Source organism: Caretta caretta, chromosome 13, assembly GCF_965140235.1.
Source record: "Caretta caretta isolate rCarCar2 chromosome 13, rCarCar1.hap1, whole genome shotgun sequence".
Taxonomy (NCBI): domain Eukaryota; kingdom Metazoa; phylum Chordata; order Testudines; family Cheloniidae; genus Caretta; species Caretta caretta.
The window spans coordinates 30,516,416-30,532,491 of record NC_134218.1 but is presented as its reverse complement, the minus strand read 5'-3'; the positions used below and the strand labels follow the sequence as shown (position 1 = coordinate 30,532,491).

At 55.1% G+C, this 16,076-nt stretch overlaps 1 protein-coding gene across 6 annotated transcripts in view; it reads left to right on the top strand.

Annotated features, from left to right (window-relative positions):
* The window catches only part of CHD6 (chromodomain helicase DNA binding protein 6), a 181,725-nt gene that overhangs the window by 141,774 nt on the left and 23,875 nt on the right, over window positions 1-16,076 (top strand). For 3 of the 6 annotated variants that reach the window (XM_048820466.2, XM_048820467.2, XM_048820464.2), the window contains 7 exons: window positions 1,250-1,353; window positions 2,262-2,391; window positions 3,191-3,251; window positions 6,327-6,381; window positions 7,547-7,766; window positions 9,527-9,735; window positions 14,239-15,780. In XM_048820466.2, the coding sequence (XP_048676423.1) occupies window positions 1,250-1,353; window positions 2,262-2,391; window positions 3,191-3,251; window positions 6,327-6,381; window positions 7,547-7,766; window positions 9,527-9,735; window positions 14,239-15,780 (2,321 nt within the window). The remainder of the gene's footprint in view (window positions 1-1,249; window positions 1,354-2,261; window positions 2,392-3,190; window positions 3,252-6,326; window positions 6,382-7,546; window positions 7,767-9,526; window positions 9,736-14,238; window positions 15,781-16,076) is intronic. The other 3 variants (XM_048820470.2, XM_048820465.2, XM_048820469.2) reach the window with 2 other exon arrangements.

The window sequence follows — 16,076 nt, the reverse complement described above, 5'->3', positions numbered from 1 at the left end:
TAGAGACTGCAGGATTGGGCCCTAGAGGCTGGCCCCAGCAGAAGGCAGACACGGGCAGAGTTTTTTCTCCTGTGGCTTAGAGAGCTCCCTCTGCAGCAGAGCTGAGCAGGGACAGCGGGCTCCTTTGGCCAGGGGACAGGACCACTGCTCCTGTGAAATAGCACCACTGGGAATCACGCTGAGCTACATGCATACACACGTACACATGGGTGTGCATGCCGAGGCACATGCAGACTTCCCCCCCCATCCTCCTACACTCATGCACTCCCCAGCCAGTCCCAGCGTGCTGGGAATCAGGATTCCCTACAGTGCAGCCCAACAAATTCACCTCTAATATGAAGCTGTAGCCCCTAGTCAGTCCTGACCTAGCCTTGACATCCAAGCCAGGTGGCTCAGACCGGAGTGGAGCATTGCCTGCTGGGACCTGCATTCCCTCCCTCTGCTCTGCAGGGAGCATGGGGGACTGAAATGGCTGCAGCCCTCTGTCTCCTGAAGTCCCCAAAGGGATGCTGGGTTGGGCAAAGCCTGGTAATTGCCCTGGTGTCTCATAACGAGCAGTGGCAGAGGGAGCCTGCTGCCGAAGGTAGAGGAGAGCAAGGTTTGCTGAGCTCACTGAGCCTGATCCTTTATTGAAAGCCTCCGCTTTCCTGTCTCAGCAGAGGCTGCTGCTTTCCCAGGGTGCTCCTGTGCCCAGCACAGATGCAGTCAGTCTGTGTCCCAGCAGCTCACTGAAGGGAAGCCAGGGAGGGTGCTGCCTGCCTCTCTGAAGGCTCGGTGCACTCCAGCAGATAGCTGCTTTGCCTTGCTCTTGCTCTGTTGGTGGCTGGTAGCTTTAGTGAAAACTTTCCCCAGCCTTAAGGCAAACGCCACTCTAGTGAGTCCCGGGAGCTCATGGGCCAGCCAGGCTGAGTAGGATGGGTGGAGGTCAGGCCTGGCCACCATCCCTGTCTCACAGGAGGTGACACTGGTGTGTGCAGGGGAGGCTGACAGCAGGACTCAGCTAGCCTAGTACCAGGCTCGATTGTTACCATGGCTGGTCCTCTTGGCATTCGGGGAGCTCGCACACACCGGAATGCAGGACCTGACCCCAGTGTTTCTGGAGAGGCAATCATCAGAGCGCTATTAAGGCAGAAGGCCTGTCCCTAGTTGCCCCAGCATCGTGGGACCCCTGAGCCCACTCAGCTGTCTGTAGAAGTGGGAGTTCTCGGGGAGTCCAGAGCAGGGTGAATTCATGGCCTGTCCCTCTCAGGGAGCTGGACGTGCTGTTGCCGGATATCGACTATGTGGAGATCCCAGTGGACTGGTGGAATGCAGAGGCTGATAAATCGCTGCTTATTGGAGTTTTCAAACACGGTATTGTCCCTGTCAAGTGCTGAGCCCTGCCCCGGTTTGCTGGGGTACTCCCACTGCCTGAGCCAGGAGCCAGGAGTGGCTGCTGAGTTCAGAGCACCATGCCGATATTCCCTCCCCGGGGCGGAGGTAGTGGAATGTCGCACCCGGGGACCCACCGCATCCTGGGTGCTCCAGCGAGGAGCCCCAAGAAGCCGCTTGTTTTTGCTGCCATGACCTGGCAGTGCTGAGCGCTCGTGTCCTGCACATCCCCTCCAGGCCAGCTTACCTGGGGACCCGGCTGAACCAAAGCACCTGGGGCTGTAGCTCCATCAGCTCTCCCAAGTTGCGGGGAGTTGGGCCTTGCCCCATGTCACTCAGTGGAGATACTCCAACACCTGTGTTGGCCCTGACGCAGTGGGCAGCATGGGGCTAGCAGACGCTGGGATGCTGCAGAGCTTGGCCACATCAAACCAAGCGCCTGACTCAGGGACTGAGGGGGAGCGTCCACATTCCTGGCCTAATTCTATCTCCGCTCAATACATTCTGCCTCTTGAAACTCCTCTTGCAATTTCTACTGGAGACAGGAGTCTGCACTGTCTGCCCTAAACTGTTACCCTGGTGCTGCGTTCCATCCCAGAAGTGGCTACATCTCTGGGGCGGACAGGTTGACTCCTGTGTCTCTGTCTCCCACACAGAAGGGCTGTGGATTAATCAGCAGCCATTTGTGAAAGGCTTTGGATGCTTTGGGTGAAACTTGCTATTGAGGGACCAGGTTATCTGTGGGCCAGATGGCAAGGTCCTCACTCTGGAGTCAGGCGCACTCAGGCAGGCCCCACTGGCACAGCCAGAGTTTAGCCAAAGCCAGTCACAGGTGGCCTGGCCCCTGGCTAGGACATTATCCCGTTTAATGTCAGCTGTGGTGTTGCCAGGTTATGAGAGGTACAACGCCATGCGAGCAGACCCGGCACTATGCTTCCTGGAGAAGGTGGGCATGCCAGACGAGAAGCTGCTGTCTGCGGAGCAGGGCGTCAATGATGGGGCACAGGATGCTGCAGAAAGGTGGACGGGGGCAGGAGGAGGGAGGGAGGGCTCTGGCTGGCTCCTGGGGGCAGAAGAAGCAGGACAAGCGTCATGCTGTTCTGTGGGGGTGGGCATCAGAACAGAGTGAGAGCGGAGAGGAGGAGGGTAAGCTGGCAGCCCAGCAGGGTGCCTGTGACCCAGGGCGACAGGGGAATGCCAGTGTCTGCTGGGCATGACTGTGTATGATGGTGGGAGAGGGCAGGCAGGGTGCCAGGGTTGTGGGAACTGCTCCCCTGGGTTAATTCCCTCAATGGGCCAGGGAGGTGTATGCGCCACTCACACTCACCTAGGCGCAGGTTCTCCACCCAGCCAGGGGCACTGACACATGCAAACCCCTTAGAAGCTGTGCTGTGCTTTGGGGAGCAGCTCATTGGCTGGGGGTGTGAGGGGCTGATCAGAGAGTTCACAGCCCCCGATTGCAGGAAATGGGGAAAGAAGGGCTGGCTGGCTGGCGTGCTGCAGCAGGTGGGTGAGGGGCGGTGTGTGTCACCAGAGAATCCCAGAGCTGACCTGGAGCCGGGACTGGTACTGGGTTCTTTGCCAGCTTTGCAAACATAAAGGTTGAGAATGTCCTGAATGTGAGTTACCTCCTGCAGGCGGAGATCAGGGAGCAGGTCCAGGCTTGGGCAGATGATGAAAGGGCAGCCAGCAAGGGTGCCCAGGCAGTGTGAAAATGCGGGAGCCGGCTCTCACCCTGCAGGCACTGGGACATTGCTGGGGTGGGCAAAGGCGAAGCGGAGCTGCCAGGGCTAATGCTCTGTCGGGTTGTTTTGTCTAGAGGAAACGTTGAGAAAGAAGAGAACAGTGGAGACAGAATCGAGGGGCTGCCACAGCAGGAGGTGAGTGGGGCTCCCCACAGCCGGAAACAGCTCCCCAGCCCCAGCCAGGCCTGCCCCCTGCTGGCTCAGGAGACACTTGTGTTCTGCCGTGGCTAGGGAAAGAACAGTGGGCTAGACCCCTCCTTTTCCCCTGGCTGAGCCAGTTTGCTGTTAGTCGGGCTCAGTAGGGACAGCTGTCAGGAGGGTGCCTCGTGCCCAGGCTGTCTGTGACTGCTCCCAGGAGCACATGGCTGCTGGGATGGAGAGTGTGAGTGGGTGACATTGCTGCATGGGATGGTCACTATCCTTCCAAAGTCATATCCCCCCGTCCCCCACAGGAGCTTTGGTATTGGTCTCTAGTCAGCTGATTCCTGGATGTGCCCAGGCTGGCCAGTCAGCAGAGATCTCACCATCTCGCTGCCAAGCAGAGCCCTGCCCTGTTTGGCTGAGGACTGTTACCATAAATGCCAGGACTGGCTCTTCCCGTGGGGCTGGGCTAGGACCAGCCCCAAGCAGGAGCCTGATGATCAGTAGGATCTCAGAGTGGTTGGGCACCTCCTCCACCACTCTCAGCCTGCAGTACCTCCAGGAGGGCCAACATGCTGGGTGCCAGGGCAGCCTGCCCACGCCCCCTTTCCTCAGGCTGGCACCTAGTTCAGCCCAGGGCAGCCTAACCCCCCCAGCCCAACCTTCCTCCCCCAGCCTGTCGTCTAGCCCAGCTCAGGGCTGCCCGGCCCTGTGGCCTAAGGAACCCCAGCCCGGCATCTAGCTCAGTCCCCTGCCCCACACCTGGTGCTTATCCTGGCCCAGGGCAGTCCAGTTCCCCCAGCCCAAGGCAGCCCTGCCCCCCACCTAGCATCCAGGGGGGGATAGCAGAGGCACTGAGGGGAGGGTGCAGAGTGGGAGATGAGGCAGGGCTCAGCAGGGAAGGATTTAGAAGGAGCAAGTCTGGAGCTGCAGGATAGAGAGTGCAGTGATGGGGCCAGGCCCAGCCAGCAGTGAAGAGGGGCCAGCACCATTAGCCCCACCCTGCGCTGTCTGGGTTCATCCTGACGGGGAGGGCAGCACAAACCCTCTGCTCAGCTGCTGATCCCGACAGCTGGGATCCCCACTCACCATCCTTAGGCTGGCAGAGGGAAGGGCCCCAGCAGAGCCCCACCCCTGCCATGTGCTGCCCCTGCAAATCACTCAGCCCTGAGCAGCAGCTGCTTCTCATCTGAGAGCCGGGGGGGGCTGAGGAAAGGCATTTGCTTCACTCCCTTTCCAGCAGCCTCTGTGCCTGCGGGGAACTGACAAGTTCTCTGTCCAGGCGCCTTCCCGGGACAGCAGGCTGAGCTGCGCAGGGAGAACAGGCGGCTTCTGAAGCCCAGCAGATGCAGCAGCAATGCACACGCCACTTGTTTGACTTGGCTCCACAGAGGCTGCGGCTTATGGCACGTTGAGACGCTTCCTCTTAAAAGGACCTGGGGCAGCAGCCCTCCACTCTCCCCACTATCTGCATTAGCCGTGCTGTGCTCTCCCTCTGTAGCTTTAGATCCATGCTCCTGGGTCTGCCTTTCTCCAGGTAACTCCACCGCCTGCGCCCCAACTCCCTGGGAAATGGGACGCATGCCTAGTGGGATTGTCCAGAATTCCCGCATAGGACCCTTCCCACAGCCCCTTTTCCCTGTCCCGTGCAGGCTGGTCATAAAAGGCCCGAGCGATGTCACTGCCCCCTACCCTGGTTGATAATCCCCCTGCCTGGTACAACTTACACCCAGCCAGCTTTCCCTGAGACCTCCTCTACGCTTCCGAGCTACCCCCTTGTACCACTTGGGCTGCACCACTCCCAGCTGTGGCCCACTGCTGTTGCCTTCAGCATCACTGAGCCAGGCAGGAGTGAGCCGTCCGTCTCTCCAGGAAACAGCCCTTGCAGGCTCTGAGCATGTTCATTGCTCACATCTGAGCCCCCAGTTTGCACCTGTTGCCCTGGCGTTGAGGTGCCCAGAATGGAGCGTGGGATTACCAGGGCCCCTAGAGATGGCTCTCCCCTTGCCCGTGGGGTGGTGCTTGCTCTTTCTCTAGAAGGCCCTTGCCTGGCTAGAGCGGGTCCAGCTCCAGCAGGGGTAGCCTGCAGACAGTCAGTGTGACAGAGTTTGAGCCATCCTGCTGGTCAGGGCCTGGCCAGACAACCCTGGATAACACGCCTCGCTGTCCCACTATTGCTTCCTCCTCTGCTGCCTCCAGGAGAGCTCAGCCATGGGCTAGTGTCCCTTCTGGCTTGTTTTCCCTACTCCTGCCTCCACCCCAGCGAGTCCCAAACCACCTTCCCTGCACCATGAATCCATCCATCTGCAGGATCTGCCTTCTTCCAGAGGGCTCTGAGACAGCACCTAAGTCACCCTGGCTCTATGCCTCTTCCCAGGCCTGTAGGAACATGTGATCCTGTCAGACCCTTCGTAGGTGCCAAGAGTTCTGTGGGCTGTCCCCCACCTTGGTGCAGGGTTGCTGGGCCCCAGAGCAAGGTGCAGGCCCAGCAGAGTGTCCTGGGCCTGGCTCTGCCCTCTCTGTGCTGGCAGGGGCTAGGGCCACACCTTCTCTTTCCAGTGGCTCCCTGGGAGCACTGGGCCCTTCAGCAACAGCTGAGCTCTGCACTCTTCTGGGCTGCTCTCCACCTAGGGCAGAGCACATGTTGCGGGGTCAGTGATTCTCCCCAACCAGTGAGTCCTCTGTAATGCCCCAGAGCGACGCAAGAGCGTTAACGTTTGTGCGGCCTTCCCAGGCTGGGGCCAGCATGGGGGAGCGTCTGGGCTGTGACGTGAGAGCGGCTCCCTCCAGTCAGAGGGTGAGGAGCTCCCATTGCTTGACAGGGGCTGCCTGCAAACCCTGCAGCCAGTGAGACACTGCCCGTGCTGAGAGATAGGTGGGAGATGAGCACGGACAGTGCCAGGCCCACCACACTCAGAGATCGGCCAGCAGGTGGGATGCAGGCATTGGAAGCGGATGGGCGTGTGTGGCTGCTTAGATCTTTTCGACACCTGCTCCTGACCGGCCAGGTGGGCAAATGCTCTCCTCTCAGGGTGGATTTTGATGGCCCGAGTCTTACTTTTTCTGCAGGACTCTGGGAATTTGTGTGGAGAAGCTGCTGAGAAGCAGGATGACAATGTGGCAGGTGAGGCTGTGCCTTCTGGATGGCTTGCTCTGTGCGTGTGGCACCTCGTGCGGGGGGCCTTGCCCATAGCTGAGGTTGCTAGGCGCTGCAGTAACAGAAGGCAGCGCTATGCAAGGCATCTGTGTGCTAATGTGAAACTGTCCAACAGTGACAGCGTGTTCTTAAACAGCTGGCAGGTCCCTCTCTGGGGCGCAGGGGACAGCTGTGGAGCCCTGGGTAACAACAGTGGGCAGTTGAGCTGTGCCTTCTGGAAGCACTGATCAAACCCAGCCCCAGGAAAGGAATTGTCCCCTGTTATAGAAGGCAGCAAGCAGGGCCCACAGTGGGGGAGCGGAAACTGGAGCATGAGCATCTTGTCTCCCATTTCCAGATCACCCACCCAACCGTGCTGCCTGGACTCAAACTGGAATTAGCTCCCATATGAAATGAGTCTGATCCCAGTAAAATCTGACCAAAATTGAGACCAAAATGTGCCCCTTGTCCCTTCCCCCAAATGCAAACCTCCTGTTGTGCCCAAGGGGCTGCCCCATAGCTCAGCTCAGGCATAGCTGATCTGAGGCAGATGTGTGCATGGCACAGGTACTCGCCGCCTGGGAGAGGCAGCCAGCAGACACTGGGGGTCACAGTGCTGGGAGATGGAGCCTTTCCCCTCCGGGACCAGTCAAACCCAGCCTGGCAGTGCCTGCAAGGCAGGAATGGGGCCCAGCTGTTCAATGGCCTGTGTGAAATGAGTAAGGTGTGGCTCAGTCAAATACCTGGTGGACGGGTCCTGCAGCCAGTGCAAGCAGCCCCCTTGCAGAATAGAGACAGGCCATATGAGCCATTAGCCACGCCGCCCTCTCGCATGAGAGCTGGGCACGCTCCAGGGTGACGTGGAGCTGTCTCTTGTTCCAACCCCTTTCCCCAAAACTAGGCTCAGTCTGAAAGGAGCACAAGCCAAGCTGAGCTGTGATGCAGGGGTCCAGAAGGAAGGGCTCATGGATGGTCATCCAGCCAGCCCCTGGCGCCCTCTGCTGCTGCCCTGGGGAATGGAGGCAGCAGTGGCCTGGCCCTGATCCTCTGGCCCCTCTGTGTGAGGGGTAGGGAGCTGTTTAATGAGGATTTCCCCCCCCACCTGCCTCTGGCTGTGTGTGTTAAATATTAATGTCCTTGCTGATGTTTGAAGCCCAGGATGGCTCCGACTCAGAAAGATCCTGCTGGCCTGTCTCGTCCGCCCTCACAGCCAGACTGCGGCGGCTCGTCACCGTTTACCAGCGTTGCAACCGCAAGGAGCTGCCCCCCCGAGCCGAGATGCTTGTGCCCAGTAACCATGGCTACTGGCTGCAAGAGGAGATGTTCAGGAGAGCTGCTGAGTTGGACCCGGTGAACAAGGAAATGCAGAAAAGGTAACAGAAAGGACTGGCCAACAGAGCAGCTGAGCAGGACCTTTCTGGGAGTCACTGGCCCCTGCGTTTACCCAGTGAAACCCCCAAGAACAGCCTCTGTCTTCCAAGGCGGCCGAGACAAGCTGGCTCAACATCTTCTCTCAGGCACACGCACTGCCCCTGTGGCCAGAAAGTGCCTGCACTCCCCACAACCAGGAATCAGGTGCCTGGAGTAACACCCGCCAAGCAGGTCCCCGTGGCGGAAAACGCCTGCACTCTCCCACCCGGAAATCAAGTGCCTGGGGTAACACCTGCAGGGCAGGTCACAGACCCCCAGGCAGGCACCAGCATGGGCCAAGACTGGATCTCATTCCATGTAGGCTGGACCAAGACTCAGCCTCCTTCAGGAGCTGTTCCAGCTAACAGCTGTTTGAAAGGAGGAATGAGGGGGACTTCTGGTGGCCTGGGTCACACTGCTGTGCCAGACTGGGCCATCTAGTCTGGCTTTCTGCCTCCTACAGGGGCTACTGCCCTGTGCTGCCAGGACACACTCTAGCCCCAGCTTGGGCCATGCCATGTGTGAGGAGGGGCTGGGGATCCTTCCTGCCCCTCCACCTGGACCCAGAAGCATAAGGTTGGATTATCATCCTCACAGCCTGAGCCTGTGTTCCTAGTGTGCCCAATGCCCAGAAGTTACCCACTGCTTTTGAAATCCAGCCACATTGTCTGCTCTCTGTGGCACTGGCTGGCACAGCAGGAGGCACAGGGTCACTGGGTAGAGGAGCATTTCCTTGCACTGGCTCTAAGTATGCTGTTGTTTAATTTCATCAGGCAAGCCTCTTGTTCCCCTATGACAGGAAAGCAGAGACTGGGGCACAGTGACAAACCATCATGCAGTAAAATTAAATGCCCCAATCAAATGCCTTTGCTCTCGTGCTGCTCAGACAGAAACCTGGGTGAAATTGCAAACCCTTGAACGGGGCTGGAGTGCAGCGGGATAGCACTCACCCAAACTCCAGCCCTTCGTCTGACAGAGGGCTGCTGTCATTCTCAGCAAGGCAGTGCTGCCCTTGCAAACATGTGCCCATCCTTGAGACTTCCTTGTGGACAGGCTGATCAGGATTTCTCCCTGCAGGGCCTTCTACCCTTCCTTCTGTATCTCCTGCCAGGGAGACTGAGCCTAAGTGGAGTTTAATAAGACCCACTTGGTCTAGCTCCAAGGATGAGTCAGGAGAAGAGCTCTGCACCTGCAGGTGCTACAGCCTGATACCCAGTTGTACAGTATGTCTAAGAAGTTGCTGATTGGGAAGTTCTTTGGAAAGCTTTGCAGATCAGGAGAGCTCTACTGAACTCTTCATCCAGCTGTCTATACCTGACAACTACAGACTGTATGGCTGCCCGGGACTGGGGCTGGCTGCTCTACATCACTGGGGTGAGCATGTCCCAGACTAAGCCACTACCTCTGGTGGTGCTGCAGCCTGAGTCAATCCAGTTCCTGTTGGCCAAGTGTACACAGCACAAAAGCCGCTATTGCCACAATGGTACCAAGTGGGCCCCTTATTCATGTTTGAGCCAAGGGGGCAACAACTGGCTGGCTCCGAGGAAGTCCCTGAGGCCATTGTAGGGAAGTGTGTGTGGAGCCTGTTCTTGGGGGTGGGAGAGCACTCTGTTCCCCAGGGCTCTCCAGCTAGTGCCTCTCACTGGCACCAGACACAGTGGGAAAGCACAAGACTATAAAGAAATGTTTCTCATGAATGTGCGTGTTTCTCCCTGCCCTGCAGATGGACGAGAAGGGAGCAGGCAGATTTCTACCGCACTGTCTCCTCCTTCGGGGTCATCTATGACCAGGAGAGGAAGGCCTTTGATTGGACCCAGTTCCGAGCCATTTCCCGCTTGGAGAAGAAGACAGACGAGAGCCTGGAGAAATACTTCTACAGCTTTGTGGCCATGTGCAGGAATGTCTGCCGTCTCCCCCTGTGGAAAGAGGACGGTGAGTGGAGAGGACGCTGCCAGCATGTGGGGCAGTGGTGGGGAGGCCCTCTTGGACCAGGAATGCCCTGGGAAGGGCTGGAGCTTGCACCTTGTCAGGGAGAAAGGAAAGTGGGGGCGACTGGAATTCTAGTGACCTGCCCATCTCTTTGCTGATTGGCTGCCTGTTATGTGACCCTTCACACCTGATCAAGCAGGAGGCTCTTTCCAGTGCCATAGGCTCTGGCTGGAGACCTTCCCTTCTTGATAGCCTGGACGGAGCTTGCACAGTGCTTACCTCACCATGGCCACCATGTCCCTGGCATTTCGCCAGCCCACCCTGGACACTCCGGAAAAAGAAGTAAGGATAAAATGAGTCCTGACCTGAGATGGGAACCTCCAGCAACAGTGGAGGGAACCAAACAGCCCCAAGCAGATGTCCTCAAAACTGAACATGCCCACTGTCTGATACAGGTACCCTGCCCTGCTCATAGTGTAGCTGTGTAGCCCACCTTCCCTTCCTGTCACTCGTGCTGATACAGGCCAAGTGAAATCCAGAGCACTGCCATATCTCAGTCACTGCAGGATTTCCTGTTAGAGATGAGTTATCACAGGATGAGCCATCCTGGAAGTCTACAGCAGGCTTAGGGAGGTCGTGGCCAGCTAACACACACGGCATCAGCCCTCTGGATGTTCCCTGTGTTGCCAGACTACCCACCACATGGCACTGAAAAATCAGAGATAGAAAAACCACCCACAGGGGATTATTGAACATATAATGATTTGCTTTCAAGAATAGCAGCAGCAGTCTCATCCCCGAGCAGTTCCTGGAGTGCCCACCTCCAGCACAATTCCTCGCAGTCATTGATCCTCAGGAAATGCCCTGTGTAAACTGATGTGTCAGTAGGAGTGTTGTAAGCAAGACACAAGAAGTAATTCTTCCTCTCTACTCCATGCTGGTAAGGCCTCACCTAGAGCACTGAGGGTATGTCTTCACTTCCTGATCCAGCGGGGATCGATTTATCATGTCTAGTCTAGACATGATAAATCGACCCCCAAGCACTCTCCCGTCAACTCCTGTACTCCAGCGCCACGAGAGGCACAGGCAGAGTCGACGGGGGAGCGGCAGCAGTCGACTTACCGCGGTGAAGACACCACGGTGAGTAGGTCTAAGTACGTCGACTTCAGCTATGTTATTCATGTAGCTGAAGTTGTGTAACTTAGATCGGTCCCCCCGCCCCCAGTGTAGACCAGGGCTGAATCCAGTTCTGGGCACCACACTTTGGGAAAGATGTGGACAAATTGGAGAAGGTCCAGAGAAGAGCAACAAAAATGATTAAAGGTCTAAAAAACATGACCTCTGAGGAAAGATTGAAAAAGTTGGGTTTGTTTTGTCTGGAGAAGAGAAGACTGAGTGGGGAGATGAGAACAGTCTCCAATTATGTAAAAGGTTGTTTTAAAGAGGAGGGTGATAAATTGTTCTCCTTATCCACTGAGGACAGGACAAGAGGCAGTGGGCTTAAATTTCAGCAAGGGAGATTTAGGTTAGAAAAACTTCCTAACTGTCAGGGTAGTTAAGCACTGGAACAAATTGCCCAGGGAGGTTGTGGAATCTCTGTCACTGGAGGTTTTTAAGAACAGGCTAGACAAACCCCTGTAGGTGATGGTAAGGGACTGGACTCTTGAGGTCCTTCCAGTCCTACATTTCTATGATTCTGTGCATGGTGGGATCCCTGTTCAGAAGGAACGGCTAGATCGTCGGGCTCAACAGGTAGTGATCAATGACTCCATGTCTAGTTGGCAGCCGGTATCAAGCAGAGTGCCCCAAGGGTCGGTCCAGGGGCCGGTTTTGTTCAATAACTTCATTAATGATTTGGAGGATGGCGTGGACTGCACCCTCGGCAAGTTTGCAGATGACACTAAACTGGGAGGACTGGTAGATATGCTGGAGGGTAGGGATAGGATACAGAGGGACCTAGACAAATTAGAGGATTGGGCCAAAAGAAATCTGATGAGGTTCAACAAAGACAAGTGCAGAGTCCTGATCAACATGCGGAAATAGTTTTATTTTGTGTAATGACCCATCCAGTGCCAGTCTTTATTCAAGCCTAAATTAATTGTATCCAGTTTGCAAATTAATTCCAATTCAGCAATCTCTCCTTGGAGTCTATTTTTGAAGTTTTTTTGTTGAAGAATTGCCACTTTTAGATCTAAAGAAAAGGAGTACTTGTGGCACCTTAGAGACTAACCAATTTATTTGAGCATGAGCTTTCGTGAGCTACAGCTCACTTCATCGGATGCATACCGTGGAAACTGCAGAAGACATTATATACACACAGAGACCATGAAACAATACCTCCTCCCGCCCCACTGTCCTGCTGGTAATAGCTTATCTAAAGTGATCATCAAGTTGGGCCAGAGGAGGTATTGTTTCATGGTCTCTGTGTGTATATAATGTCTTCTGCAGTTTCCACGGTATGCATCCGATGAAGTGAGCTGTAGCTCACGAAAGCTCATGCTCAAATAAATTGGTTAGTCTCTAAGGTGCCACAAGTACTCCTTTTCTTTTTGCGAATACAGACTAACACGGCTGTTACTCTGAAACCTGTCACTTTTAGGTCTGTAATCGAGTGACCAAAGAGATTGAAGTGTTCTCCGACTGGTTTTTGAATGTTATAATTCTTGACATCTGATTTGTGTCCATTGATTTTTTTACGTAGAGACTGTCCAGTTTGGCCAATGTACATGGCAGAGGGGCATTGCTGGCACATGATGGTATATATCACATTGGTAGATGTGCAGGTGAACGAGCCTCTGATAGTGTGGCTGATGTGATTAGGCCCTATGGTGGTGTCCCCTGAATAGATATGTGGACACAGTTGGCAACGGGCTTTGTTGCAAGGATAGGTTCCTGGGTTAGTGGTTCTGTTGTGTGGTGTGCAGTTGCTGGTGAGTATTTGCTTCAGGTTGGGGGGCTGTCTGTAAGCAAGGACAGATCACTCTCACAGATCTTGGGAGACTGGCGAGTCCTTGCTTACAGACAGCCCCCCAACCTGAAGCAAATACTCACTAGCAACCACACAACAGAACCACTAACCTATCCTTGCAACAAAGCCCGTTGCCAACTGTGTCCACATATCTATTCAGGGGACACCACCATAGGGCCTAATCACATCAGCCACACTATCAGAGGCTCGTTCACCTGCGCATCTACCAATGTGATATATGCCATCATGTGCCAGCAATGCCCCTCTGCCATGTACATTGGCCAAACTGGACAGTCTCTACGTAAAAAAATCAATGGATACAAATCAGATGTCAAGAATTATAACATTCAAAAACCAGTTGGAGAACACTTCAATCTCTTTGGTCACTCGATTACAGACCTAAAAGTGGCAATTCTTCAACAAAAAAAACTTCAAAAACAGACTCCAAGGAGAGACTGCTGAGTTGGAATTAATTTGCAAACTGGATACAATTAATTTAGGCTTGAATAAAGACTGGCAGTGGATGGATCATTACACAAAGTAAAACTATTTCCCCATGTTTATTCCCCTCCCCCCCGCTGTTCCTCAGGCGTTTTTGTTAACTGCTCGAAATGGCCCACCTTGATTATCACTACAAAAGGTTCCTCTCTCCCCTTCCCCCCCACCCCCCCATAGCTCACCTTACCTGATTACTCTTGTTACAGTGTGTATGGTAACACCCATTGTTTCATGTTCTCTGTGTATATAAATCTCCCCACTGTATTTTCCACTGAATGCATCTGATGAAGTGAGCTGTAGCTCACGAAAGCTTATGCTCAAATAAATTTGTTAGTCTCTAAGGTGCCACAAGTCCTCCTTTTCTTTTTTCATAGAATCATAGAATATCAGGGTTGGAAGGGACCTCAGGAGGTCATCTAGTCCAACCCCCTGCTCAAAGCAGGACCAATCCTCTATTTTTGTCCCAGATCCCTAAATGGCCCCCTCAAGGATTGAACTCACAACCTGGGTTTAGCAGGCTAATGCTCAAACCACTGAGCTATCCCTCCCCCACCCAGAGTTGATGGGAGGGCTCTGAAATATCCGCAGGTGAATTACTACCCTTGGAGCAGTTGATGAAGGTGAGAAACTCTTCTTCATTCTGGCTGGTTAGAGAGGAAATTTAGAAACCAAACCCTGGCCAGTTTAGTTACATGTGATTCCAGGGTCAATACCCACGAATCAGGAACTTTATGTTGTCCCCTTCTCCTCTCCAAATGACTCTTGAACTATGGAGACACAAACTAGACAAACAGCCCCACCAATCCCTAACTTGCTGCTTCTCCATGGTGCAATTTGCAGCAGAGATCACACTGACTGGTAACCACTAGATGGCGGTGATAAATTTCCCAAGCTGCTGTTGCTGTCACCCCTGACAGTTCTTCTCACACCTGTGAACCTCAGCCAAACGGTAACCCCCAGTGTACAGCATAGTAGCAAGGTTTGTCTGTATATCCTTCTGTGCTCTGTCTAATGAGGTCTCTGCCTCTTTCTTCCCAAAGCAGGTCCACCTGATCCCAGCATCTACGTTGAGCCAATCACAGAGGAGCGTGCTGCAAGAACGCTGTACCGGATTGAACTTCTAAGGAAGGTCCGGGAGCAAGTGCTCAAGTACCCGCAGCTCCATGAGCGGCTCACGCTGTGCAGGCCCAGCCTGTACCTTCCTGTCTGGTGGGAGTGTGGCAAGCATGACCGGGACCTGCTGCTTGGAACAGCCAAGCATGGACTGAACCGCACTGACTACTACATCATGAACGATCCTGAGCTGTCATTTTTGGACGCATATAGAAACTATGCTCAGCACAAAAGAGCAGGTGCCCAAGGCCCAGAAAACCTGTGCTGCCTCCATCAGATGAACTCCAAACTCTATGGCTCCCCTTCATACTGCCAGATGGAAAGGACCTGTGAGTCCCTGGAGAACGAAGCTGAGAGCCAGATCAAGCTCGAAAACCTGGAGGATGCGCTCTCCCGAGCGGAGGGCAGCCCCCAGGACATGAGCTGCGACACGTTCCTGTCGACAGTGCGGGACATCATTTCCATGAACTGTGATGAGAGCTCCTTGCCGGACTCTCTGATGTGCATGATGTATGAGGAGAAGGCGTGCCCCAGTGAGCACAGCTCTCTCGCCCATGACAGCCCCAGCTGTACACATGTCAGCAACAGTGCTGCCAAATTTGCTGAGGGCAAACTAGATGGGGATGAGGACCCTTCCAGCTGTGAGGCTGAGGCCATCAGAGAGACCTCCTTCCTGGAGAGCTTGCAGATGGGCTGTGACCAAATGGATAGTCCCAATGAAGGTGGGGAGCCTTGGCCCTCAGCCCCAGCCAGCCAGCCCTCCAGGAGTGTCTCCACCGAGATCAGTGATGCTTTGCAGCGGGCCAATCCAGGGCCTGGGTCACCTGTGCTCGCCAGTACGGAGGGGGTGATCAGCCTAGGCCTGTATGGGCCCAGTCTCCATAACTTGGAGATAAAGATCCCACCGGAGCAGAGGTTCATGGGCCTGTTACACAAGAAAGGCTTGGAGGATAAATCGGTGCCAAGTCAGAGCCACAGCGAGGAGGAAGAGGAGGAGAATTCTGAGATGGCAGCAGATGCTGTAGAAGGATTGAGGGGCACCCCAGAGGCCAGGACTGAAGGGAACCCCAAAGCTAACACACTAGCGGGGGAGGAATCTGGTTCCAGCCTTCCTGCTCCCAAGAACACTTGCCCAGGAGTGAATGGTGAGGCAGAGCTTTCAGGACAGGTGGCATTGCAGTGTAACAGTGGGGCAGGGGATGGGGAGGCCAACCACAAGAGCGCTGCAGAGCATTTGCCAGACTGGCCGAACAGCCTCCCCCCAGCACCTAGCCCAGCTGCAGCTGCTCAGCCGGAGCTCCCAAAGGCTGGGTCCGTCAGCATGGGAGGGGAGCACTGGGAAGCTGGCTCTGCTGCGCAGATGGGGAGCAGCACGGCCTGGCACCTGGAAGAGCACAAGCCAAAGCAGGAAGACGATGAATGTGAGAACAAAGATGAGGAAGAGAAAGAGGGCACTGGCCAGAGCCGAGGTACGGCACTGTCTGGCTGGCAGGCATGCCCATGCACCCTGGGCAGCAAGCCTGTGTGTGTGCCAGCCTGCAGCATCAAGTGGCAGCTGCACCTGCCTTGTGGTTGGGGGCATGTGGCTTTCTGAGAAATAATATTCTCACTGGGGTAAGAGGAGCAAACACAGACTGCACTTGGGCTTCCAGGAGGCCTTCGGTGTGTGTGTGTGTGTGTGTTTGTGTGTCATTCTGCGCCCTTACTGCCCCCATGACAAGAGGGCTCATCCTGCCCTCTCTGCTCCTGCTAGCACTGGGCACTG